The 27,894-nt window shown below is 44.5% G+C and overlaps 1 protein-coding gene across 1 annotated transcript in view; it reads right to left on the minus strand.

Moving 5' to 3' along the window:
* Positions 1 to 5,642: 5,642 nt before the first annotated feature.
* LOC110173258 (short transient receptor potential channel 5-like) overlaps positions 5,643 to 27,894 on the minus strand; it is a 48,154-nt gene continuing 25,902 nt past the window's right edge. The window contains 6 exon segments of the mRNA XM_055156263.1: positions 5,643 to 6,683; positions 12,960 to 13,049; positions 19,279 to 19,320; positions 24,417 to 24,453; positions 24,455 to 24,624; positions 26,488 to 26,683. Of these exon segments, the coding sequence (XP_055012238.1) occupies positions 5,643 to 6,683; positions 12,960 to 13,049; positions 19,279 to 19,320; positions 24,417 to 24,453; positions 24,455 to 24,624; positions 26,488 to 26,683 (1,576 nt within the window).

Genomic DNA, 27,894 nt, shown 5'->3' on the forward strand with positions numbered 1-27,894 from the left:
AACCTGCTCGGACTTGGAATTCCTTTCGCGGTAGTGACGCCGTAAATCGCGGACAACTCAAGATTCTTGCATAAAAATAAAGTTTAAAGTGCACTTTGCAAATATCGGGATCGTTTTATTAACACGGGAATAAAAGGTGCGTTTCAAAAAGGCAAAATTAGGTTTAGAAAATCTATCGCTACCACTTTACGACCACTCTGCGACCTCTGTCATGATTTAGACGCTTCCGAACATCTTCTGGTTTCGTGAAGTCATCGTGAATAGAAACTCTGATTAAATCCTCTAAAGCAAATCTAAAATATTATCACAAGGTTCAGCAAAACACCTGGACTAAACGTGCTGGATTGTGGAAGGAAACCAGTCGTGAATGAAGCTCTCAGTTTTGTTACTTGAGATTTTTAAACCAACTAAAGCTTCAAATGTAAGAGATGCCGATAAAACTTCAGCCGATTTTAAGCGATTCAATCGATGTCTTAACTTTTTGGTTTGTTTTTGTGCGTTTGGTTCGCTCAAAGTTGGAGCGTTATCTCAAAAATAATTAAGTGCACTAAAAGTAAAGGCCTGTTCATGCTTCATAAGAACATAAGAGTTTGTTCTCGACGCCTCAACCGAGCAGAACTTTGTCCGTCATCTTGGCTCTGATTGGTTATTTTTGTGGGCGTGGTTTATCTGCTTCCTCGCCGGTGCGGAGCAAGAACAAAAACAGGATGGTTTTGAGTCACAGCTGGAGGAAACGGTAAGAAAATACAAACATTTTCTACGACACGACGCTCGTCTTTAAAGTCACTTAAAGACGCCAAATGGCAAGAAACTGACAGAGGGAGATCGCCGACATTTAGGCTCGGACGAAGTGTAGAAAAGTCTGGAATATTCTCTGCGACAAGTTTGCGAAAACCAAAAGGCGGGTCACCAAAAAAAAAAAAAAAAGAGCGGTCAGGCTGGACGACGAACTTTCTTCAGTACGAACACGAATTCACAGACGCGACTCGCCTGACATCACTTCACAGACTTTATTTACTGAGCCGAAGAAACACGCCACAGACTGGACCAGGACTAAACCAGGACTAACCCAGGACTAACCCAGGACTCACTGTCGGGACGGGCTCGGAGGTGCGCCCGTGTAGACCGTCAGGTGACCACAGGTAAAAGGACCGGTGCAGAACTCCACGCCTCACGGAGGTAAGTGCAGCCGTCGCCCTGCTCCACGGACTTGAGGTTTTCTCTCTCTTAAGTCCAAGATTAGTCCTGGTTTAAACCTGGTTTAGTCCTGGTTTAGTCCTGGTGTAGTCGTAGTGATTTAGTCCTGAACCACTCGTGTGTAATCACTACCCGCTCGTAACGTTCCAGAAAGTTAAAACCAAAATAGCAAGAAACTGACAGAGGGAGATCGCCGACATTTAGGCTCGGACGAAGTGTAGAAAAGTCTGGAATATTCTCTGTGACAAGTTCGCGAAAACCAAAAGGCGGATCACCAAAAAAAAAAAAAGAGCGGTGAGGCTGGAGGACGGAAAGAAACCCCCTCGATATAGAACTAAAGCGACGGGGCGGACGGGTGTATGAAAGGTCAGAGCCCAAACGAACTTTGTTTTTATCGCCTCAAGAACAAGAACAAACTTCTCATGTTCAGTGTCGGGGAGTAACAGATTACAAGTACCGGAGTTATGTAATCAGAGTACAAATGATGAGTAACTGTAACTGTATGAGTGGTAATTGGATTACAGTTACTTTGTTGAAATAAATGGATTACACAGAGGGACTTTCCTGTTGTCACATTTTGGGGTTATATCCTTTTTTTTTTTTTTTTCTCTCTGGGTAATTCCACTCACCAGGACTAAACCAGGTCTAAATTAGGTCTAAACCAGGACTAACTAAAACCAGGACTAAACAAGAACTAAACCAGGAATAAAACCAGGACTAAACAAGGACTAAACCAGGTCTAAATTAGGTCTAAACCAGGACTAAAGCAGGACTAAAACCAGGACTAAACAAGAACTAAACCAGGAATAAAACCAGGACTAAACCAGGACTAAAACCAGGACTAAACAAGAACTAAAACAGGACTAAACAAGAACTAAACCAGGAATAAAACCAGGACTAAACCAGGACTAAAACCAGGTCTAAACTAGGTCTAAACCAGGACTAAACAAGAACTAAACCAGGAATAAAACCAGGACTAAACCAGGACTAAAACCAGGTCTAAACTAGGTCTAAACCAGGACTAAACAAGAACTAAACCAGGAATAAAACCAGGACTAAACCAGGACTAAAACCAGGTCTAAACTAGGTCTAAACCAGGACTAAACAAGAACTAAACCAGGAATAAAACCAGGACTAAACCAGGACTAAAACCAGGTCTAAAACTAGGTCTAAACCAGGACTAAACCAGGACTAAAACCAGGTCTAAACTAGGTCTAAACCAGGACTAAACAAGAACTAAACCAGGACTAAAACCAGGACTAAACAAGAACTAAACCAGGACTAAACAAGAACTAAACCAGGAATAAAACCAGGACTAAACCAGGACTAAAACCAGGTCTAAACAAGAACTAAACCAGGACTAAAACAGGATTTAACAGGACTAACCATGCTGCCATCCTCTTCTATCAATAATATTTTTAAAGACTCGGCCTTTTCATTTTCTTTTATCAGACAAAACTTCTTATGTGAAGATTTCCTCGTCTTTGTTTCTCTACAACAAACCAAGTAATCCAAAGTATTCAGATTACATTACTCACTTTAAGTAATTTAATGGATTCCGTTACAAACTACATTTTGGTGTATGTAATCTGTAATCTGTAGGGGATTACATTTTAAAAGTAAACTCCCCAACACTGGTGATGTTCTTACGAAGTATGAATAGGCCGTAAGTCTCAGATGTCAGCAGGTCAAAAGTACTTTTACCTCTTCTGTCTCAAGATTTGTTTCAGTTTATAAGTTAATAAAGTTTTAAGGAAATAAGTTAAGTTAGTATCAGTGATTTGCAGATAAAGTTAAAATCAAAGTATCAAAACTGAAAACGCCGGATCCCTGGTCGGTTTTGGACACAAACTAAAAAAAAACACAAAGCGCATTTTAAAAAGTTATTGTTGTTTTACGTTTAAAATAACTTTCTTGAAAACTGACATCATCTTCACGGTTTATCGACTTTAAAGTGCGAGCGTCGTCTACCAAGTCATTTTCTAACGCTACGGGCTACGCTAAACTACGCTAAACTACGCGAACTACAAATACAGTCGAACATGCGTAAAGAACGGGAGAGTAAATATCAGAACGACATGCGGTTTTCTGATGGCGGCGACGTGTTTCCTGTGTCACTGTTGTCGGCGAAAATCAAATCGTTTTACAAAACTGGTCGGTGTGAACCAGAGGAGGGACCGAGCCGTTGTTTTGAAAGCCTCGAGTCCGAGTCAAGTCCCGAGTCAAATACAGGCAAGTCCAAGTCGAGTCTGGAGTCACTGGGTCATAAGTCCAAGTCAAGTCCAAGTCGAGTCTGGAGTCACTGGGTCATAAGTCCAAGTCGAGTCTGGAGTCACTGGGTCATAAGTTCAAGTCAAGTCCAAGTCGAGTCTGGAGTCACTGGGTCATAAATTCAAGTCAAGTCCAAGTCGAGTCTCGAGTCACTGGGTCATAAGTCCAAGTCGAGTCTGGAGTCACTGGGTCATAAGTTCAAGTCAAGTCCAAGTCGAGTCTGGAGTCACTGGGTCATAAATTCAAGTCAAGTCCAAGTCGAGTCTGGAGTCACTGGGTCATTAGTCCAAGTCAAGTCCAAGTCGAGTCTGGAGTCACTGGCCCATAAGTCCAAGTCAAGTCCAAGTCGAGTCTGGAGTCACTGGGTCATAAGTCCAAGTCAAGTCCAAGTCGAGTCTCGAGTCACTGGGTCATAAGTCCAAGTCAAGTCCAAGTCGAGTCTCGAGTCACTGGGTCATAAGTCCAAGTCAAGTCCAAGTCGAGTCTGGAGTCACTGGGTCATAAGTCCAAGTCAAGTCCAAGTCGAGTCTCGAGTCACTGGGTCATAAGTCCAAGTCAAGTCCAAGTTTTTTGAGCTTCAAGTCATTTCAAATCTTTAAAACAAAGCACCAAGATTTTTGCAATTTATATGAATTTTAAACTAAATTGTTGTTAAAAAGTGGTGGTATATTTATATATGACTATTATTTATTTATTTTTGATTCTCTAGATTAGAACCCTGCGTTTGTTTCCAGATCTGGATATATGAATTAATATTTAGGTTTTGCTCAAACCTAAATATGAAAATGTCCCTATAGCCTCAACTACAACATAGAAGCCAAATTAAAAAAGGCCGATTCTAATAATTTGTCATTTTATTCGGGTCCATTTTTGGACCCTCCACCACCCAGACCCGTCAACATGCCCCCGTTACCCGTCCGTGCCCGGGATTAACCCCACACAGACTAAAAACTCTAACTGAAGAATCCATCAGAAAAGTGACGACTTCAAGAATCACAATCACCAAATTAAATGAAACTGTTTCACTTTCTTCAGAACGAATTCACAGACTAGAATTCTGCTCAGACACATTATTTACTGAGCAGAAGAAACAAGCCAGGACTAAACCAGGACTAAACCAGGACTAAACCAGGACTAAACCAGGACTAAACCAGGACTAAACCAGGACTAAACCAGGACTAAACCAGGACTAAACCAGGACTAAACCAGGACTAAACCAGGACTAAACCAGGACTAAACCAGGACTGAACCAGGACTAACCAGGACTAAACCAGGACTAGAACCAGGACTAACCCAGGACTGAACCAGGACTAACCCAGGACTAAACCAGGACTGAACCACGACTAACCCAGGACTAAACCAGGACTAGAACCAGGACTAACCCAGGACTAACACAGGACTGAACCAGGACTAAACCAGGACTAACCCAGGACTGAACCAGGACTAACCCAGGACTAAACCAGGACTGATTCCAGGACTACACCAGGACTTAAGTCCAAGATTAGTCCTGGTTTAGTCCTGGTTTAGTCCTGACCGTGTGTAATCACTACCGTATCATAAAATTCCAGAATGTTAAAACTCGCCCGTTTCAGCAACTTTTACCCGGTGCAGGAATCTGATCCAAATGACCAAACAGACGTCGGAAAATTTTACAAATCTAAAATTCTAAAGTATTTTCTAAAAACACACACATATATATATATATAAATATATATATGTTTTTTTTTAGGAGAAGCATCGAGTCTTTTCAAGTCACAGGCCTCAAGTCTTAGTCAAGTCCCAAGTCTTAATCCATTTTTATCAAGTCTCAAGTCTTAAAAATAGTGCCTCAAGTCTGACTCGAGTCCAAGTCACGACTCGCAGGTCCCACCTCTGCTGTGAACTGACATGAGGTGGAGTTTGTTTATGGATTTAGAAAAAGAATAAATAATAAATAGTATTTCGTTAAATGCTTTTTAAATATAGATCTGGGTTTACATGCTGGTGAAGTTGTCCAGATGACATCAAACTGCCTTCGTAGAAAATCCGCTAAAAAAAAAATCCCGTAGCGGCGACCGACCTCCGAATCCCGAGTTGGCTCCTGGCTCCGCCCACCTCTCTCTCTGTCTCTCGCCGTTATTTTCCGAACAAACGAACGAAACGAAAACGGTAACAGTCACGCGACCGAGTCCGTCCTATAGCTGCGTCGTCACCGATTCCTCGATGACCTCGCAGCTGTCCTCCATGACATCATCGCAAGGCCCCACCCACCCGCCCATTAACGAGCCCCGCCCGCTTCCTGAAATTTGCTCCGCCGCCGACAACCCCGGCAACCCCGGCATCCCCATCCCGACGCCGCCTCCCTGGAAAACGTCCTCGCTGGAGTCCAGGAGCCGCGAGCTGGATTCGGACATGTTGGAAGCGCAGTGCAGCGATTGGCAGGGGCAGGGCGGGGGGCGGGGCAGGGCGGCGAGCAGCGAGTCCCGTCCGTTCGTGCGGCGCGAGGGCGAGAACGCCGCGCCGATGCTGTCCGCGGCGGAGCGCCCCACTTCGTGCAGGTGGGGCTCGCTCCTCGTCACGTGGCCGAAGTCGGCGTGTCCGTGGCTGCCCAGCGGTCGCAGTAACCCGTCGGAAATCGTGAAGCTCGGCGAGGTTTGGAGCGGTAAAGGGACGGGCGGGGCTTTGCGTTTGGATCGGGAAAACAGGTAGGACAGGCGTTTGAAGGAGTCCGTTTTTCCGCTGGTGGTTGACATCTGCTGTAGTCGGCTTCGGGCTCTCGCCAGGGACGACGTGAAGGACGTGGAGGCGAGCATGGTCGCGGACGTGGCGGACATGACGTTTGTTTTTAGCCCGTTGCTTTTTGGTTTCCCGTCTTCTTCTTCCTCTTCCAAACCCCAGCCCAGCCCCTCCTCCTCCGGCCCGCTCGCCTTTTCCGAAGAAGGCATCCCGGAAATCGATCGGACCAAAGCGGAAACGCCCAGGTTAGATCCCGCGCCGGAGTCTTCCTCCAGCGGCACCATGAAGCTGACTCCTTTCGACGGTTTTTGCGATTTCTCTCCGGTTCCTCCTCCTCCTCCTCCTCCGCCGTCGCCAGATTCGCTGTCGTCTTCGGAAGCGGTGTTGCCGTCTTCTCTCGTGGTCTCGCTGGACGATGAGTAGTTCCTTCGCGGAGGTCGACGGTTTCCCAAAAGATCCAAGACTTCGTAGCGGAAACTGGAGATGTCCTGCTTCAGCTCCTAGAAGGAAAAACAAACAGAAAACGTGAGGAATCTGCGTACAACAAAGACACAAGGTTCTTTGGGTTTTTGAAAGGGACAAAGTTCTTCTCTCAGGCGACGTTTACACGATGACGGTCTGAACAGAAGACGTAAAAGTGGCATCGCGTTTTCACTTTTTATTCCGTGTTTTCCGAGCGTTTCCGGGAATAAATCTGCTGCAGACGGTGACGCAAAAGTGTGTGAACGTCTCTCGGAGTATGAAATGTCAGAGCCCGAACGAACTTTGTCTTGTTCACAGAAACGGTGTAAAGAAGTGGACCCAGATCAGCTCCAGTCAAATGAAGCTCAGTGAGGTCTGCGGTTTTGAGGAACAGGATTTGTTTTACGGACAAAAGAGTGAAATAAAAACCTCAGGATCGTGTAGAGAGAATTTATACGAATATTTAAGACCAAGATGAGGCTCACAGAAGCTGAGACAGAGAGAGAGAACGGGTTTTCAACATTTTCCTAAACCAGGACTAAACCAGGTCTAAACCAGGACTAAACCAGGACTAAACCAGGTCTAAACTAGGACTAAACCAGGTCTAAACAAGGACTAAACCAGGTCTAAACACTAAACCAGGACTAAACCAGGTCTAAACCAGGTCTAAACTAGGACTAAACCAGGTCTAAACCAGGACTAAACCAGGACTAAACCAGGACCAGGTCTAAACCAGGTCTAAAACCAGGACTGAACTAAACCAGGACTAAACCAGGTCTAAACCAGGACTAAACCAGGACTAAACCAGGTCTAAACCAGGACTAAACCAGGACTAAACCAGTACTAAACCAGGTCTAAACCAGATCTAAATATTTCCGTTATTGTTCCGTCCCTCGTGTGGAACTGAAGATTTTATAAAGACCTTTTTACTTGCGGTGTTTTGTTTTTTTTTCGGTGCTTTTTGTCCCTAACTGCTTCCCGTCGCTGGGCTCCACGCGGTCGTCCTGTTCCATCAGTGACCTCGTCTCTCTGGGGTCAGACGTTCACTGCGTGACATCATCAGGTGACATCATCAGGTGACATCATCAGGTGACATCATCAGGTGACATCATCAGGTGACACCGGACCGTGACTGTGCTCTGCTTTACCCCGACACTTCCTCAACCCCCCGAGCCCGGATCCATTTACAAACACCTAACCTCAAAATAACACTTTCTCCTGCACCTGTCTGCACCTGTCTGCACCTGTCTGCTCCTGTCTGCTCCTGTCTGCTCCTGTCTGCACCTGTCTGTCTGCACCTGTCCTGCTCCTGTCCTGCTCCTGTCTGCTCCTGTCTGCTCCTGTCTGCACCTGTCTGCTCCTGTCTGCTCTGCTCTGCACCTGTCTGCTCTGCTGTCTGCACCTGTCTGCTCCTGTCTGCACCTGTCTGCTCCTGTCTGCACCTGTCTGCTCCTGTCTCTCTCGCTCTGAGCGGCTCTCCTCTCCGCAGATCTTAAACTCGGTGTGTCTGTGTGGAGGTGGACACTGTGGGGCGAGTGACTTCAAAACTGGACTAAACAAAGAAGCCCAAACCAGAACTCAACCAGGACTAAACCAGGACTAAACCAGGTCTAAACCAGGACTAAACTAAACAGGACTAAACCAGGTCTAAACCAGGACTGAACCAGGACCAAACCAGGACTAATCTTGGACTAAGAAATTGGAATCTAGTTCTGGTAAACTGGTTTAGTCCTGGTTTACAGTTTTAGGATTTGGTTTTCTGGTTTAAGACCTGGTTTAGTCCTGGTTTAGAACCTGGTTTAGACCTGGTTTAGTCCTGATTTAGAGTCCTTGGTTTAGTCCTGGTTTAGACCTGGTTTAGTCCTGGTTTAGACCTGATTTAGACCTGGTTTAGTCCTGATTTAGTCCTGATTTAGTCCAGTTTTAGTCCAGTTTTAGTCCTGTTTTAGTCCTGTTTAGTTTCCTGATTTATCCTGATTTAGTCCTGGTTTAGTCCTGGTTTAGTCCTGGTTTAGTTTTAGTCCTGGTTTGTTTTAGTCCTGGTTTAGCCTGGTTTAGTCCTGGTTTTAGTCCTGGTTTAGACCTGGTTTAGTCCTGTTAGTCCTGGTTTAGTCCTGGTTTAGTCCTGGTTTAGTCCTGTTTAGTCCTGGTTAGTTTGGTTTAGTCCTGGTTTAGGTTTAGTCCTGGTTTAAGACCTGGTTTAGTCCTGGTTTAGACCTGGTTTTCTGGTTTTTCCTGATTTAGTTTAGACCTGGTTTAGTCCTAGTTTAGTCCTGTTTAGTCCTGTTTTTTAGTCCTCCTGGTTTAGTCCTGGTTTAAGTCCTGGTTTAGTCCTGTTTAGACCTGGTTTCGTCCTGTTTATCCTTTAGAGCCTGGTTTCCTGGTTTAGTTCCTGGGTTTAGTCCCTGGTTTAGTCCCGTTCTGGTTTAGTTTCCTGGTTTAGTCTGGTTTAGTCCTGGTTTAGTCTGGTTCCTGGTTTAGTCTTTAGTCTGGTGTTTTAGTCTTTTTTTTAACCTTTCTATGTATTTTCATCTTAATTTACTTTTTATCGTTGTGATTTCCAAATAAAATCATTTTGTTTTGCTCAGATTTAGAGAGAATTTCTTGCTTTGATCATATTTTCAGTTTGAGTTTCAGACTCGAGGACGAGGAGCCGGGGGCGACATTCAGACACACTTTCCGTCTTTTTGTGATGAGGAAACTCGATTAAAACCAGAGAAAAACCGCGTGACGTGAACTCTTTTAAACCTCTCTCCCTTTAATAAATAACAGCACATATGGCGTCCAAATGTTCCAGGGTTTTTTTTTTCCGTTTTTTTTTTTTTTTTTTTTCCGGTGGGACTGTGGCTCCAGCTGATGTTAGTTTAGCACGTTTTTGTTCCGTCCTAAATCTCCTTCTCACTCGGAAAAACACCGAGATGAGCAACGCACGACGGCAGGGAGGGAGGGAGGGAGGGTTCTTTTCTTTTTCTTTTCCTTTTTTTCTTTTTTTTTCTTTTTTTTTTTTTCGCTCGAAAGCCCAAAGGAAAAAATATCCCACTTCAAAAGCCGCTCGTCCAAACTCCAGCCGCTCGGAATATTTGGATTTAAGAGGAAAAGTGGAAAATGGAGGTTTAGACCCGATTAAACCAGGACTAAACCAGGACTAAACCAGGACTAAACCAGGAACCAGGTCTAAACCAAGGACTAAACCAGGTCTAACCAGGTCTAAACAGGTCTAAACCTAAAAGGACTAAACAGGACTAAACAGACTAACCAGACTAAAACCAGTCTAAACCAGGACTAAACCAGGTTAAACCAGGTTCTAAACCAGGTCCTAACCAGGACTAAACCAGGACTAAACCAGGAATAAACCAGGACTAAACCAGGACTAAACCAGGTAAACCAGGACTAAACCAGGACTAAACCAGGACTAAACCAGGTCTAAAACCAGGACTAAACCAGGACTAAACCAGGTCTAAACCAGGACTAAACAGGTCTAAACCAGGACTAAACCAGGACTAAACCAGGGACTAAACCAGGACTAAACCAGGACTAAACCAGGTCTAAACCAGGGACTAAACCAGGACTAACCAGGTCTAAACCAGGACTAAAACCAGGACTAAACCAGGTCTAAACAGGACTAAACCAGGTCTAAACCAGGACTAAACCACTCTAAACCAGGTCTAAAACGTCTAAACCAGGACTAAACCAGGTCTAAACCAGGACTAAACCAGGACTAAAACCAGGTCTAAACCAGGACTAAACCAGGTCTAAACCAGGTCTAAGAACCAGGAATAAACCAGGACCTAAACCAGGACTAAACCAGGACTAAACCAGGACTAAAACCAGGTCTAAACCAGGACTAAACCAGGTCTAAACCAGGACTAAACCAGGTCTAAACCAGTCTAAACCAGGACTAAACAGCTAACCAACTACTAAACAGGTCTAAACCAGGAATAAACCAGACTAACAGGTCTAAACCAGGACTAAACCAGGACTAAACCAGGACTAAACCAGGTTCTAAACCAGGTCTAAACCAGGACTAAACCAGGTGACTAAACCAGGACTAAACCAGGACTAAACCAGGACTAAAAGGTCAGGTCTAAACCAGGACTAAACCAGGACTAAACCAGGTCTAAACCAGGTAAACCAGGTCTAAACCAGGACTAAACCAGGTCTAAACCAGGACTAAACCAGGACTAAACCAGGACTAAACCAGGACTAAACCAGGACTAAACCAGGACTAAACCAGGTCTAAACCAGGACTAAACCAGGACTAAACCAGGTCTAAACCAGGACAAACCAGGACTAAACCAGGTCTAAACCAGGTCTAAACCAGGACTAAACCAGGACTAAACCAGGTCTAAACCAGGACTAAACCAGGACTAAACCAGGACTAAACCAGGACTAAACCAGGACTAAACCAGGACTAAACCAGGTCTACATATAAAAATAAATACAAAATACTGCGATATGTTTATGTAAAAAAGCTGCACTGTGGAACTTTTCTGGAGGCTGTTAAACCTTTCTGTCTTCACGGAGACCGAACCAGACCAAGTTCCGGGTCAGGTCTGCGGAGAGGCCACCCCCGTTTGAGGGACTTTTTGAGCTTTAAAAAATGCACCTGTGATTGAATAACTGTAAAGCCTCTCCACAGATCTGACCCGGAACCTGCCTGTCTCCTTTGTGGTAGATGCAGATAATACTCCCTACAAGTGTACAATAACTCACCCTTATGTTACAGATAATACTCCCTACAACTGTACAACAACAAATAATACTCCCTACAAGTGTACAACAACAAATAATACTCCCTACAACTGTACAACAACAGATAATACTCCCTACAACTGTACAATAAACTCACCTTTGTGTAACAGATAATACTCCCTACAAGTGTAAACGTGTACAACAGATAATACTCCCTACAACTGTACAATAACTCACCCTTGTGTAACAGATAATACTCCCTACAAACAACTGCACAACAACAGATAATACTCCCTACAACCGTACAACCAATAATACTCCCTACAACTGTACAACAAACAGATAATACTCCTACAAACAACAAGTACAACAGATAATACTCCCTACAACTGTACAAACAAACAAGATAATACTCCCTACAACACTACAACAACACAACACAAACAGATAATACTCCCTACAACTGTACAACAACAACAGATAATACTCCCTACAAACTGCACAACAAACAATAATACTCCCTACTAAACTGACTAAACAACAACAGATAATACTCCCTACAAACTCACAAACAAATAATAACTCCCTACAACTGCACAACAACAGATAATACTCCCTACAACTCTACAACAACTCATCCTTATGTAACAGCTAATACTCCCTATTTTTAATCTGTACTGTGCAACATTCTAGACAAAGTGATGACGTTTCCATGGAGACAAACAGGCGGCGGACGCTCCAGCAGAAATGTTCCGCACTGCACCTTTAGACACAAAAATCCTCGGTTGGTAAAAGTCCCACCTTGAAGTTTTCCTCGGTGAGCCCCTCGTCCGTCTTGGCGCTGCGGATCATGGCCGCCACGTACCGCTTCACCAGGCTACGGATCACTTCCTGTTGGACACAGTCGCCATGGTTACAGGTCGATTATAACACAAGTAAACAAAAAAAAAAAAAAATCAGGAGAGAATAAATCCAGAAATCGTACTTTATGTGAATTATTTAATGGTTTGACTTTGAAAATGATCAGAACTTCAAATTATAAGTTTAAGTTAGTACGTTACACAAAACTTCTCCGTCACCTTCTTGTTTCTATGGTTACGTCGTTGCTCTGCTCTGGAATGTTTCCACAGTGTGACTTTAAACAGCTCAACTTTACATTTATTCAATTACAGGTGTTTTTGTTTTTTTTGTTTTTTTTAGTGCTCAAGAATCCCTCGAAAAACAGACACTGTGACTGTGAGCGGGGTCGCCTCTCCACAGATCTGACCTGTAACCTGGTCTGGTTTGGTCTCCGTGACAATAGAAAGGTTTAAAGCCACACTGCGGAACATTCCAGACACATACTGTAAACAATAACATCTCCGTGAAGAAAAGCGGAAAAGCAGCGTGATGTTTTTTTTCCTGTTACGTCGACGCCATTTTGAGGACTTTGGACCATTGAAAATACAGAATAATCGACGATTTTATTTTGTTGTTAGTTGCCATGGCAGCGGTGGTCCTGATGTGANTTCTAGACAAAGTGATGACGTTTCCATGGAGACAAACAGGCGGCGGACGCTCCAGCAGAAATGTTCCGCACTGCACCTTTAGACACAAAAATCCTCGGTTGGTAAAAGTCCCACCTTGAAGTTTTCCTCGGTGAGCCCCTCGTCCGTCTTGGCGCTGCGGATCATGGCCGCCACGTACCGCTTCACCAGGCTACGGATCACTTCCTGTTGGACACAGTCGCCATGGTTACAGGTCGATTATAACACAAGTAAACAAAAAAAAAAAAAAATCAGGAGAGAATAAATCCAGAAATCGTACTTTATGTGAATTATTTAATGGTTTGACTTTGAAATGATCAGAACTTCAAATTATAAGTTTAAGTTAGTACGTTACACAAAACTTCTCCGTCACCTTCTTGTTTCTATGGTTACGTCGTTGCTCTGCTCTGGAATGTTCCACAGTGTGACTTTAAACAGCTCGACTTTACATTTATTCAATTACAGGTGGTTTTTTTTTTTTTTGTTTTTTTTTAGTGCTCAAAAATCCCTCGAAAAACAGACACTGTGACTGTGAGCGGGGTCGCCTCTCCACAGATCTGACCTGTAACCTGGTCTGGTTTGGTCTCCGTGACAACAGAAAGGTTTAAAGCCACACTGCGGAACATTCCAGACACATACTGTAAACAATAACATCTCCGTGAAGAAAAGCGGAAAAGCAGCGTGATGTTTTTTTCCTGTTACGTCGACGCCATTTTGAGGACTTTGGACCATTGAAAATACAGAATAATCGACGATTTTATTTTGTTGTTAGTTGCCATGGCAGCGGTGGTCCTGATGTGAGCTGTGGGGGCGGAGCTAACCCGAGGCACTGCTCCGTCTGAAGCTCTGTGACTCAAGTTCGACTCTAATTTGAGCTTCAGTTTAACACAATCTGACCAAAAATATCAGATTTTTCTTGTACATTCAGAAAGTTTAAAGCCAGACTGAGGAACATTCCAGACGAAAAAACGTATTTGATGGATGCCCCACCAGAAAAGTTACACAGTGCAGCTTTAATTCGTGTTCTAATGATGTTTCCTCTGTTTGGACGCCTTTGCATTTGAGTTTAGACTCCCCCGACATGTCACTGACGCCGGACCGGCGCAAAATACTTGACGTGCGTCCGTTGCCTTGGAAACAAGAGCCCGGTCCTGGTCTTTTCCCGAAACCATGTCAGACCAGACTGAGACTTTAGAGTTTTTATGACATAAAACATCAGCGGAGGAAATCGACTCGACGACTGGAGCCAGTTTATATTTATACTCCACTAATGACACTGGATCAGTCCTGGTCTAGTCTAGTCCTGGTTAGTCCTGGTCTAGTCCTGGTTTAGTCCTGTAGTCCTGTCTAGTCCTGGTTTAGTCCTGGTTTAGTCCTGGTTTAGTCCTGGTTTAGTCCTGGTTTAGTCTGGTTTAGTCCTGGTTAGTCCTAGTCCTGGTCTAGTCCTGTTGTTTAGTCCTGGTTTAGTCCTGGTTTAGTCCTGGTTTAGTTCTGGTTAGTCCTGGTCTAGTCCCTGGTTTAGTCCTGGTTAGTCCTGGTTTAGTCCTTAGTCCTGTCCTGGTTTAGTCCTGGTTAGTCCTGGTTTTAGTCCTGGTCTAGTCCTGGTTTAGTCCTGGTTTAGTCCTGGTTTAGTCTAGCAGAGTTTGTGTTCTAAACATGTGAATGAAACAACAAACTCTGCATTCATTGAACTCTTTAAAGTCATTGCTGCAAATATTTTACAAACCAAAGTTTCTACCAAAAAAAACAGGCCTAAACCAGGTCTAAACCAGGTCTAAACCAGGTCTAAACTAGATCTAAACCAGGTCTAAACCAGGTCAGGTCTAAAACCAGGTCTAAACCAGGTCTAAACCAGGACTAAACCAGGTCTAAACCAGGTCTAAACCAGGTCTAAACCAGGTCTAAAACCAGGTCTAAACCAGGACTAAAAACCAGGCCTAAAACCAGGACTAAACCAGGCCTAAACTAGTCTAAAACAGGTCTAAACCAGGTCTAAACCAGGCCTAAAAACCAGGACTAAACCAGGTCCTAAAACTAGATCTAAACCAGGTCTAAACCAGTCTAAAACCAGGTCTAAACCAGGTCTAAACCAGGACTAAACCAGGTCTAAACCAGGTCTAAACCAGGTCTAAACTAGATTTGCAAGAAAAACTCAGTGTAAATGTGCAGAGTTTGTGTTTTAAACATGTGAATGAAACAACAAACTGAGTAAACGACATTAGAACAGAGACGCTGTTAGAACAGAGACGCTGTTAGAACATAAACGCTGTTAGAACATAAACGCTGTTAGAACAGAAACGCTGTTAGAACAGAGCGCTGTTAGAACAGAGACGCTGTTAGAACATAAACGCTGTTAGAACAGAAGACGCTGTTAGAACAGAGAACAGAGAACTAAACGCTGTTAGAACAGAGACATAAACGCTGTTAGAACATAAACACTGTTAAACTGAAACGCTGTTAGAAAACAGAAACGCTGTTAGAACAGAAACGCTGTTAGAACAGACGCTGTTAGAACATAAACGCTGTTAGAACAGAAACGCTGTTAGAACATAAACACTGTTAGAACAGAAACGCTGTTAGAACAGAGACGCTGTTAGAACAGAGACGCTGTTAGAACATAAACGCTGTTAGAACATAAACGCTGTTAGAACAGAGACGCTGTTAGAACAGAGACGCTGTTAGAACAGAGACACTGTTAGAACAGAGACGCTGTTAGAACAGAACGCTGTTAGAACATAAACGCTGTTAGAACAGAAACATAAACGCTGTTTTGTAGAACATGTTAGAACATAAACGCTGTTAGAACAGAGACGCTGTTAGAACATAAACGCTGTTAGAACATAAACGCTGTTAGAACAGAGACGCTGTTAGAACAGAGACGCTGTTAGAACAGAGACGCTGTTAAAACAGAGACGCTGTTAGAAACATGAAACGCTGTTAGAACAGAGACGCTGTTAGAACAAAAACGCAATGAGAACAGAACGAGAACGCTGAACGGTTAGAACAGAGTGTTTAGAACGCTGTTAGAACAGAGACGCTGTTAGAACAGAACCGGGAGAGAAGAGTTGAACGTGTCTCTTTAAACACAGATCCTGGAGCGTTTCAGGTTTGATGGACTAAATCCGCTTTGACCTGTTTTTTTTTTTTTTTATTTGCTGAATTTCATGAACATTTGGTGCCGGGGAGACGGTGCCAGTCCTCCCACGCCGCACCTGTCTGCCAAAGCATCACGGAGGAGCAGCAGCAGCGCCGCCGCCGCCAACAACATCATCATCGCTCACAACCGCGAACAGCCGCACCGCCGCCGCCGCCGCCATCGCCATCGCCATCGCCGGCCGCCAAACGCGAGGACGGCCAAACGAAAAGACGGAGCGAGCGAAACCGCCGCCAGTTCTGTCCGAGAAACTAAAGTGAAGATGCAAATGTGATTGTCGATCGTTCGCCCACCGCTTCTCGAGATTCTCCGATCTCCTCGACTGAACCGCCCCAGTTACACTTTTCTCTCTCCTGATTTAGTTTCCTCCACACAAAAAACAAACAAACCTGGAGTTGAGTTTTTTTTTTTTTGTTTCATTCACAAGTTTAACTCACAAACTCTGCACATTTACACTGATTTTTTTCAATTATTTTCTCCAAAAAAAAAAAAACAAAAACCCAACGCTTTCTTTACTCTTACTACGATTTATGTTACTGTTTTGTCTGGAATGTTCACAGTGGACTTAACCTTTCTGTCTTACAGAGACAAAACCATCCATCCATCCATCCTCTATCCATCCATCCATCCATCCGTCTATCCATCCATCCATCCATCTATCCATCCATCCATCCATCCATCCATCCATCCATCCATCCGTCTATCCATCCATCCATCCATCCGCTATCCCATCATCCATCCATCCGTCTATCCATCCATCCATTCCATCATCCGTCTATCTATCCATCCATCCATCCGTCTATCCACCATTCCATCCATCCATCCATCCATCCATCCCATCATCCATCCATCCATCCATCCATCCATCTATCATCCATCCATCCATCATTCCATCCATCCATCATTCTATCCATCCATCTATCCATCCATCCATCTATCCATCCATCGTCTATCCATCATCCACCATCCGTCTATCCATCCATCCGTCCATCCGTCTATCCATCATCTCTATCTATTCCATTCCATCCTTCCGTCTATCCATCCATCCGTCTATCTATCCATATCCATCCATCCATCCATCCGTCTATCCATCTATCCATCCGTCTATCCATCCATCCATCCATCCATCCATCCCCATCCGTCTTCCATCTATCCATCCATCCTCTATCCATCATCCATCCATCCGTCTATCCATCCATCCATCCATCCTCTATCCATCCATCCGTTCCATCCGTCCCATCCATCCCGTCCATCCATCCATCCATCCATCCGTCTTTCATATCCATCCATCCGTCTCCATCCGTCTATCCATTCCACATCATCCATCCGTCTATCATCCATCCATCCATCCATCCGCCATCCGTCTATCCATCCTCCATCATCCATCATCTCGTCATCATCCATCCGTCTATCTATCTATCCTTCCCATCCATTATCCATCCATCCATCCATCTATTCATCCATCCATTCCATCTATCTATCTAATCCGTCTACCATCCATCCATCCGTCTACCATCTCATCTCTCTGTCAACGCTCCATCCTCTCTCTTTTCTTCCCATCACCTCCTTCTCTCTCTCTTTCACTCTCCCTCTCTTCCTCGTGTCCTCTTCTGATCCCCTCCCCTCTCTCTTCCTCCCTCTTTACGCTCTCCTCCCTCCAGTCTCTCCCTCTTTCTCTTCTTTCTCCTCCCTCCTGTACCGTCTGTCCTCTTTACTTTCTTTTCCTCCTCCTCCCTCTCGTCTTTCTCTCCTGACCCTTCCTCTCTCCCTCCATCCCTATATCCTCTATCCTCTCTCTCCCTCCACTCTGTCTCTCTCCTCCTCCCTCCTCCCTCTCCCACTTTACTTCTCTCCTCTATTCTCTCCTCCCTACTCTTCTTCCCTCCCCCTGTTTCCTTCCCCTCTATTCTCTCACTTTCTCCTCTCTCCTCCACTTCCTTTCCTTCTTCCTTTTCCTCTCTCTCCCCCTCCTCCCTCTCGCTCTCTTCTTTCTTTACTCCCTCTCTCCTTCCTCCTTTCTCCTCTCCCTCTCTCTCCTCTCCATCACTCCCTCTCTACACTCTCTCTCTCTCCTCCTCCCTTCTCCCTCTCTCCCTCATATACCCTCTCCCTCCCTCTATCCTCTCTTTCTCCCCTCTCTCACTCCCTCCTCTCTCTCTCTCCATCCTTCTACTGTCTCTCTCCCTCCCTCTTTATTCTCTCTTCCTTCCTTCCTCTTCCTCTTTACTCCCTCTCTCTCTCTTTACCTTCTTTTACTCCCTCCCTCCTCTCTCTTTCTCCTCTTCCCTCCAACCCTCTACCTCTCTCGTCCTCCCCCTTCTTCCCTGTCCTCTCCCTCCTATCCTATTTCTCCTCCCTCGCTTTCCTCCCTCTTCTCTCGCGCTCTCTCTTTCTCCTCCCTCTTCCAATCCTTCCTCACTTCTCCTTCCTTCGACTCTCTCTCTCTCCCTCCTCCCTTTATGCTCTCTCCCTCCACCCTCTCTCTATCTCTTATTCTTTACTCCCTCCCTGTCCTCCCCTCCTCTTTTTCTCTCTCCCCTCTCTTTACTCTCTCCATCCTCCTTCTTCCCTACACTCTCTCTTCTCTCTCCCTCCTTTCTCCTCCCTCCTCTATCCCTCTATCCTCTCTCTCTCTCTCCCTTATCCTATTTCTCCTCCCCTCCCTCCTCCTTCCCTTCCTTCTACTCCTCTCCCTCTTTATTCTCTCTTCTTTCCTCTTCCTCTTTATTCTCTTACCCCTCCAACGCCTCTCTCTCCCCCCCTCTGTCCCTCTCTTCCCTCCTCTCTATTTTCTCATCACTCCCTTCCCCTACATTTCTCTTCTCTCTCCCTCTATCCCTTTACCCTCTCCTCTCTCTTTCTCCTTCCTCCCTCCCTCCATCCCTCCTTCTGTCCTCTCCCTCCTCTATTTTTCTCCTCCTCCCTCCCTCCGTACCTCTGTCGTCTCCCTTCCCTCCTCTCTTTTTCTCCTCTCTCCCTCCTCTCTCACCTCTCTCTCCCTCTTTACTCTCTCCCTCTTTATTCTCTCCATCACTCCCTCTCCCTACGCTCTCTCCTCTCTCTCCCTCCACCCTATCTCCCTCCTCTCTCTTTCTTTTCCCTTCCCTCTCTTCCTTCTCTCTCTTTCTCTCCTCCGAAAGTTTTTTTTTTTCTAAAATAAAGTCGATCTGTTTAAAGTCACACTGCGGGACATTCCAGACACAGCGGTGACGTCTCCGTGGAAACGAGTGTGTGTGTTGTTGTTGTTGTTGTTGTTCTCACCTGGTAGTGCTGGTTTTGGATGAGGCTGTCGGCGTGTTTCTCCTGCGGAAAAACAAACACAAACAAAAACACAAACGTCAGAACTTCAGATTTTATAAACGGATAAACCTGGAAAACATCCAATGAAAACAAACGAAAACAAACGAAAACAAAACAAAACGAAAACAAAAAACGAAAACAAACGAAAACAAACGAAAAAACGAAACGAAACAAAAAAACAAAAAAACAAAAATCCAACGAAAACAAATGAAACTAGAAAAGCAGTCAAGAGCGCAGACTCCGCCAAGGACTACAGTCCCCCTCTATTAATGTGTTTCCCCATAAAATGATCCTGTTTGGTCAATCGTATTTACCACAATGAAGAATCCAGGATTTCTTCCGGATCACCCCAAAATGCTTCAAAGCTTCACAGCTCCGGCCCTGCCGTGGCTCTGGTCTGGTCGGCCGGTTTCGGTCTCTCCCAGTCTGGTCTCAGTTCCGGTCTCAGTCTCGGTCTCAATCCAGCCTGGTCCCGGTCTGGTCTCGGCCTGGTCTCAGTCTCAGTCCCAGTTGGTCCTGACCAGTTCCAGTCTCGGTCCCGGTCTGGTCTCAGTTGGTCTCGGTCTTCGGTCCGTCCCGCTCTGGTCTCGTCTGGTCTCAGTCTCGGTGGGTCCAGTCTGGTTCGGTCTCGTCCTGGTCAGGTCCCAGTGTGGTTCCGGTCTGGTCTCGGTCTGGTCCTGATCTCAGTTCTGATCTCAGTCTCAGAGGTCTCTGTCGTTCTCGTCTCAATCCCGCTCTGGTCCAGTCTCAGTCTCGGTCTGGTCTGGGTCTGGTCTCTGTCTGGTCTGGGTCTGGTCTGGTCTGGGTCTGGTCTCTGTCTGGTCTGGGTCTGGTCTGGGTCTGGTCTGGTCTGGTCTGGGGCTCTGGTCTGGTCTGGGTATGGTCTGGGTCTGGTCTGGGTTGGTCTCTGGGTCTGGTCTGGTCTCGGTCTGGTCTGGGTCTGGGTCTGGTCTGGGTCTGGGTCTGGTCCTGAGACATTAGTTTATGTAAATGAGTCATGTGGTTTTAAGTTTCATTTCTGTAAAACATAAACAAATGTGTCCTGAAGCCAAAATGCTTCCATATTGCAGAAGTACAAGTTTTTTTATTTATTTAGTTATTTTTTGAGACCAACTCTCTTTAGAACTTTTATCTGACCATCAACTAACTCTAAATCTGTTTCTCTTTGGGGGTTGGATTTTCATTTGTTGCTGAATCGGGGCGTTTTACTTCCAGCTCCTCTTTTCCTTTTCCTCAGCGTGAACGTTTTATCAATAAATCAGGAGTTGCCCCCAGACACGACTTGTCTTCATGAATAAATCGACCACATTCTCTCCAAGTTGAACGAGGGATCGGGGAGTTTCCTTTGTTGTCGCTCCACATACAAAATGTTCACCACAAACTCGGGATGATTTACGTCCTTCCTGTGGATCAATACTGCCCAGTCTTCAAACAGTTTGAACGGAGGTTTGACATAGATTCACACACATCTGATTCACTTTTGCACTTATGGAGTTCGCAAACCTCCGAAGTCCGTTTCTCGAGTCGTTTTCCGCTGTTAGAACATCAACAACCACACGATGACGACGTCCGAATCCCAGAACTAAAATATGACAATATCACAACCACAAACAAAAGTGACATGGTTCAAAAGACTTTGTCACTTTGACACGTCCCACTGGGAAAACAAACACGGAGGTTTGATGTTCACTTTTTCAGAGGATCCGTCCCAGAATGAATTGTACGATGACCAGAAGTTTGAAATTCAGGATGCATGTAAACAAAAAAACAAACAAAAAAAAAACAAAACAGATACTAAAATTCACACACACAAACATGTGACGGGACCAAACAGAAGTAAACAACAAGACCAAACTTCAAGTTCATTCATCTGATATAAAAATGTATTGAACAGATCCATATGTACTCGAGTTTATCAAACTGTTGACCTTTTTCTGTTCCATTTTTGGTTGTAAAGTTCCATCTGTTTTTAAACAGACCATGAATGAAACATGGAAGAAAAATTATTTCCCAAATTTCAAAGACCTAAAAATCATGTAAATAAATGTTTGTATTTCATCATATCTTGTGTTATTCCATCTTTGAACTGTTGATGAAGGGACAGGATTAAAAAAAAAAAAAAAGTATTTAAAATGTAAAAATGTTCTTGGAAGGACTGACATATTTTATAGAAATAGTTTTCTTTCATTTTTGAAGTAATATTAAAGTTTTTCAGAAGAAAAAAGACAAATGATGTAAAATCCTGCACCTTCTACTTGTTTTGTACAATTTTCCCTCCGTTACTTTCCCTCCGTTACCATGAACTTTCTTAATAAAAAATCTCATGAGTCAAAAAGTCAGAGAGGTTTTTCAACCTAATCTTGTACCATTATGGTAGAAAACTATATGAAGCAAATATTCAAACCAGTTTGTTAAGGATATGTAAGTGAGAACCAAGAGTTATCACTGTTTGGATTTATTGACCAAAAAGTGCTGCATATTTCATTCCCTCCGTTACCGACATGAGTTTTTAAATTTTTTGTCTTGAACTTGAAAGAATCTCACAGGTTTAACTTGACCCTGTTGGAGTGTAACTCTTTCCTACATTCTGATACTTTACTTATTTCAATAGTTCCTCTAGTTTCTGAATAAGAGACATTTGAATGTCAAAAATCTGACCCTGTTTCCCTCCGTTAACACTTGACCAGACCCATAAACTACATTTTGGACATAAAAAAATGCTTAATTTAGGGTCCTTGGTGTCGTTTGTGTTCATCTGACGACAGCGACTTTAACAAAACACAAAACCAGTGAAGAGAAACGACCCGAGTCTGTGGAAAAGTCTGGATCAGTCTTGAGTCTTGAGTAACTCGCTTTGGCTTCATATTTGATTTAATAAAACAGACTTTTCCCACGAAACACAAACGGTTTGACACAGGTTTGTCGAGAGTGTTGCCTGATAAACCCAGACTGTACGACGTTTGTGTGTGTGTGTGTGTGTGTTTGGATTGTGAGGAAGCGTGTGATCTCCAAACATGAAGCTCAGCTGTGAAACGAGGAGCAGCTTTAACATCTCCTCATCTGCATCTGCTGCCAGTGTTACATAAAACACACACACGAGAGACACACACACACGAGACACACACACACACACACACACGAGACACACACACACGAGACGCACACACACACACACACACACGAGACACACACACACACGAGACACACACTGCACCCACAAACACACAAACAAACACACCACAAACATGCAAACAAAGATAGAAGAGAAATCAGAAAACTGAAAGTTCTTCAGTTCTGACGATGATGCTGTAGGAGAAATATCCCCAAATATTTGCTCTAATTCACTACTTTGCCCTGACGAAGATCAACTCGCTGGTCCAAACACGTTGGCGTCCGTTCATGTAACAAAGGACTTTTAATATATTCAGTCGGAGCGTTTGTGTTTGGGTTCTTCAGGAGTTTGGTTTGAGTTCTTCAGGAGTTTTGGTTTGGTTCTTCGGGAGTTTGGGTTTGGGTTCTTGGGACATTTTCCATTTTCCTGTCAGGGTAATTTTCTGTTCCTAAGAGTAACTGCTCTAAATGTTCGACATGATCAACATGAATGAACATTAAAACATGAGCTAATGAATAAATAATGAGCAGAATGAAAAACATGTTAGTTTGTGTTTGGAAGGAGACGTGTGGAAATCTGTTGGACCGATCACGCTGTAGTCATCAGTAAGTAATCGCAGCAGCAGAACACGAGTCGTCATACGTGCGTCCAACGGCCGTTATTACATTAGATTTTAAAAGTGAAAATACACAGAGTTTAGAGTTTAAACGTGAGAACACAGTTTTACAGAGTTTAGCTGCTGATGCTCCTGGTGTAAATTCCGGGTTTGACCGATCACACTCTTCCTTACACCTTAAGGCTGAAGTCTAGTTCTGCGTCGCTCCGCCGCCGTCGCCTTGTCGCTGTCGTTTTTGATTTATGGATCTGCGTCGAGGTCCGTGCACCGCGATGTAATTCACTGCCAAAGCGCTAGGGGGCGACGATATCTGTCCGTTCATATAAACGTGTGTCTGTGTGTGTGACCCGCAGACGTATAATCTCTGAAAAGTTTAACATGAACCATCTCTAACGCGATAAAAGCACAGAACAGACTCAACATTAGTACAATATCCCTCTGTCACAGAAAGACACGCATATTCCACTGAGTCGTGTCCTTTTTAAGTCCGACAGAAGCTGAACCTCGTACCAGGAGCTGTTTTATGAGCGCTTTGTTTATGTAAATTAGTCATGCGGTTTTAAAGGTTGTATAGAGGATTTTTTTAAGGGAAGAGAAATACAGCGACAGTCCTTGTGCGCGTTCAGAATCACTGTTGAAGTTTCCTGTCTAGAAGTAATTCAGCGACCGACGCGTCAGTTTTTAGACCCTTCGTCTGCTTCGGTCGCGCCATCGCTGGACGAGATCTCCAAGAATCACCTCAGTTTGGCTTCGCTCCTTTTCCTCTTCTCTTCTTCTTTCAGCGACCTCAAAAACGGACTTTCTTTCGCCGCGAACCGGTCGTGGATTCTCGTCCGCCGTCGCGACAAACTTTGTGCGAAATGCGAGGAAGCGACAGTTCGAAAATGCCTCTAAGAACCGCTGCGTAAACCACGTAATCCCCGCGCTCCGACGAGTCAGTTACACTAGGGAGTTTGATTGACAACCTAACAGCCAATAGAAAATGAGGGAGCCTCGTTTTCTATTGGCTGATGTTTATCTGTCCTCACTACGTCCACAGTTGATAGATTTTCGTTCTTTTTTTTTGGTCATCATAATTACAAAGCTGCTGCGTCTCTGTGATGGTATTTTAATCTTTCACTGACAGTTTGAAAACAAAAAAAAAAAATCCTCCATACAACCTTTAAGTTTCGTTTCTGTAAAATGTAAACACATATGCGCAAAGCTGCACTAAACACATTATTTCTCAATGTATACTGAAAGAAAGAAAAGCCGACATGGAATGTGCATCGCTTCCCGTGCTGCCTGCGACGTTTAGACTAGGGCTACGCGTCGACATAAATTGGCCTTTAGACCTCTCCCCCGTCCCTCTCGCTCCGTCTCTGGTCTCACCGTGAACTCTCGGAGGTTTTCGCACTTGTGGGGGTCGTCCCGGGGGCTGGCCTCGCTCGCACAGACGCCCGTGGAGCCACATGAGCAGGTACCACACGGACTTGGGGCTGGGCACGATGTTGAAGGGCGGAGGAAGAGTCCCGCCCTCGTCGAAGTAACTCATCCACAGCTTCGTGCGAGCGAACTTCCACTCGATGTCCGCGTGGTCCTGAGAAAAAAAAACACAGGAGATTTTAGAACAGATACAAAGCAAAGGATAACTCACGTAAAAGTAAAAGTATCACACCTACTGAAGAATGTACTTTAAGAGTAAAAAGTAAAAGTACAGAGTGTCCAAAAAAATTGACATTCGCAGGTCAATAATTTTGCCAGTTCTTGTTGAAATCACCTCAAATTTTCACAGAATGTATAAAAACAGATCAAGATTTTATAGTTGATGTTTTATTTTTGTTCTGTTTTCAGGTTGAGCCGTTCACTCCCAAACAGAAGTCATTTTGCGTTTTTGGAATCTGCTGAACACACTTACCCAAACATTTGGAAAAACTTCACCGACTGGCAACAAATTTGGACTCGGAGCCAAAAATGTGCAGAGTTCGGCTGATTCTGCAGGACTAAAGGATCTGGAAAGACGGGAGAGAACGTCGAGCGAGTTCGTGAAAAACTCTTGCGAAGACCCAAGAAGTCCATAAGGAGAACGAGTCTGGAAACCCAGATTCCTCCAATGACGGTTTGGCGTACCAGATCCTTTAGTCCTGAAGAAGATCCTTCCTCTTTACATTTTTGGTTCCAAGTCCAAATTTGTTTCCAGTTGGTGAAGTTTTTTCCAAATGTTGCGTTGAAGCTGCACAGTCTTGGGTGAGTGTGTGCGAAACCTGGACCTGAAGGGAGAGAGAAAGCGAGTTGTGTTTTGTTTGATTCGCATGTTTGAGTAACTCTTTATTATTAGTCCTTCTACATCTCCAAAGCTCCAAACACTTTGTTCCACCTTGTGATGTCATGATGCGGCACTTTAACAGCTCCTTTAGTTCAGTAGAGATCGCCAATTCCAGAGATCTGAAATGATCCAAATGATTCTAGTGAAGGTGTGCGGAGTTTAAAAACCACAGTGGAGCACTTTCTGCAGTATCACCACATGACATCACAAGGTGGAACAGAGTGTTTTAAGTTTTGAGAGAAGAATTCAGCCTAAATGTGCAGAATGTATGTGTTAAACGTGTGTGAATGAAACAAAACACAACTCCAGGTCTGTTGGTGACGAGGAAACATTAGAACACAGCTCAGATTAGTGTCGTTTGGTTCTTGGGGCGTTTGGGTTCAGGTTCTTCGGGCGTTTGGGTTTCTTGGGAAGTTTGGGTTTGGGTTCTTGGGGCATTTGGGTTCAGGTTCTTTAGGCATTTGGGTTCAGGTTCTTTGGGGGTTTGGGTTCAGGTTCTTGGGGCATTTGGGTTTGGGTTTCGGGGAAGTTTGGGTTCTTTGGGCGTTGGGTTTAGGTTCTTGGGGAGTTTGGGCTCATGTTCTTGGGGCATTTGGGTTCAGGTTCTTGGGGCATTTGGGTTCAGGTTCTTGGGGCGATTTGGGTTCAGGTTCTTGGGGCGTTTGGGTTTCAGGTTCTTGGGGCCTTTGTGTTTGGGTTCCTGGGAAGTTTGGGTTTGGGTTCTTGGGGCATTTGGGTTCAGGTTCTTCAGGCATTTGGGTTCTTTAGGCATTTGGGTTCTTGGGGCATTTGGGTTCAGGTTCTTTGGGGGTTTGGGTTCAGGTTCTTGGGGTATTTTGTGTTCAGGTTCTTGGGGTGTTTGGGTTCAGGTTCTTGGGGCCTTTGTGTTTGGGTTCCTGGGAAGTTTGGGTTTGGGTTCTTGGGGCATTTGTGTTCAGGTTCTTTGGGGGGTTTGGGTTCATGTTCTTGGGGTATTTGTGTTCAGGTTCTTGGGGCGTTTGGGTTCAGGTTCTTGGGGCATTTGTGTTTGGGTTCCTGAGAAGTTTGGGTTCAGCTTATTGGGGAGTTTGGGTTCAGGTTCTTGGGGCATTTGGGTTCTTGAGATTCTCGGGTTCTCGGGTTGTGTGTGGAGCTCACCGCGATGAGCTGGTAGGAGTTGTTCATCATGGCGATCAGCATGTTGAGCAGAACCACCAGCGAGATGATGTTGTACGTCCCGAACATGGTCGCCCCCACGAACTCCGTGAACTCGTGTCTGGCCCTGACGTTCGTGACGTAGAGGTTCAGGAGACCGAAGATGGACCAGAACAGGGACTGAAGGGTCTCGAACAACCTGCAACGGAAAAGAAGAAGATGAATGTGATGACGTCAAACTCTCAGATGGATATGAAACGTTAGATCTCAGGGTTTTCATGGTCTAAGGTCTAAGTTTTTTACAGGATCAGCGAGAAAAGACGCCGGATTTTTGCGTCGCTACGAACGAGTGAAAGAGCGAAATAAGAAGAAGAAGAAAGAGCAAAACATTTCATAAGTAAGATTTTATTTTGTACGACTAAGATACTAAATACCAGGACTAAACCAGAACTAAACCAGGACTAAAAACAGGATTAAACCAGGACTAAAACAGGACTGAACCAGGACTAAAAACAGGACTGAACCAGGACTAAAACAGGACTAAAACAGGACTGAACCAGGACTAAAACAGGACTGAACCAGGACTAAACTAGGACTAAAACCAGGACTAAAACAGGACTAAAACGGGACTAAACCAGGACTAAAACGGGACTTAGCCAGGATTAAACCAGGACTAAAACAAGACTAAAACAGGACTAAACCAAGAATGAACCAGGATTAAAACAGGACTAAACCAGGACTAAACCAGGACTGAACCAGGACTGAACCAGGATTACACTAGGACTAAAACAGGACTAAAACAGGATTAAACCAGGACTAAAACAGGACTAAACCAGGTCTAAACCAGGACTAAACGAGGGGAAAAGAAAAGAGGGAGAGAGACGATATGGGGGAAGGAGAAAGAGAGAGAGAAAGAAGATAGATGGGAGGATTAGGAGAGAAAGAGAAGACAGATGGGGGAATAAAGAGAAGAAAGATGGGGGGATGAGGGGAGAAAGAGAAGAAAGAGAGGTGTAATATCCAGCTCTTATAAAATATTCATCCGGAGAGCAGAACGATGGAGCGATGGAGCGATGGAAAGATGGAGAGATGAAGCGATGGAGCGATGGAGAGATGGAGAGAACGTGGAGCCGATGTGGCGCTCACGGTTATTTAGTGTTTGTGAACCAAAACTCAATCGTCCATGATGCATTGCTGCGGGAGAATCAGGCCCCGCCCCCTCCCTCCGTTTCTGCATCACGAATGAAGTCGTTTGTTCCGTTTCCGCGGCGACAAAAAAAAAAAAAAAAAAAAAAAAGACGGCGAAACGATTTGAGTTTAGACTCAAACAGAAGCTCCACTGAGGAGAAAAGCACCAAGAACTACAAAGACCATGATGCTTTGCTCCAGTTTAATACAAATACAACAGAT

This window comes from Boleophthalmus pectinirostris, unplaced genomic scaffold (genome assembly GCF_026225935.1).
Source record: "Boleophthalmus pectinirostris isolate CB_2022bp ecotype Guang Dong unplaced genomic scaffold, ASM2622593v1 HiC_scaffold_20, whole genome shotgun sequence".
NCBI lineage: Eukaryota > Metazoa > Chordata > Actinopteri > Gobiiformes > Gobiidae > Boleophthalmus > Boleophthalmus pectinirostris.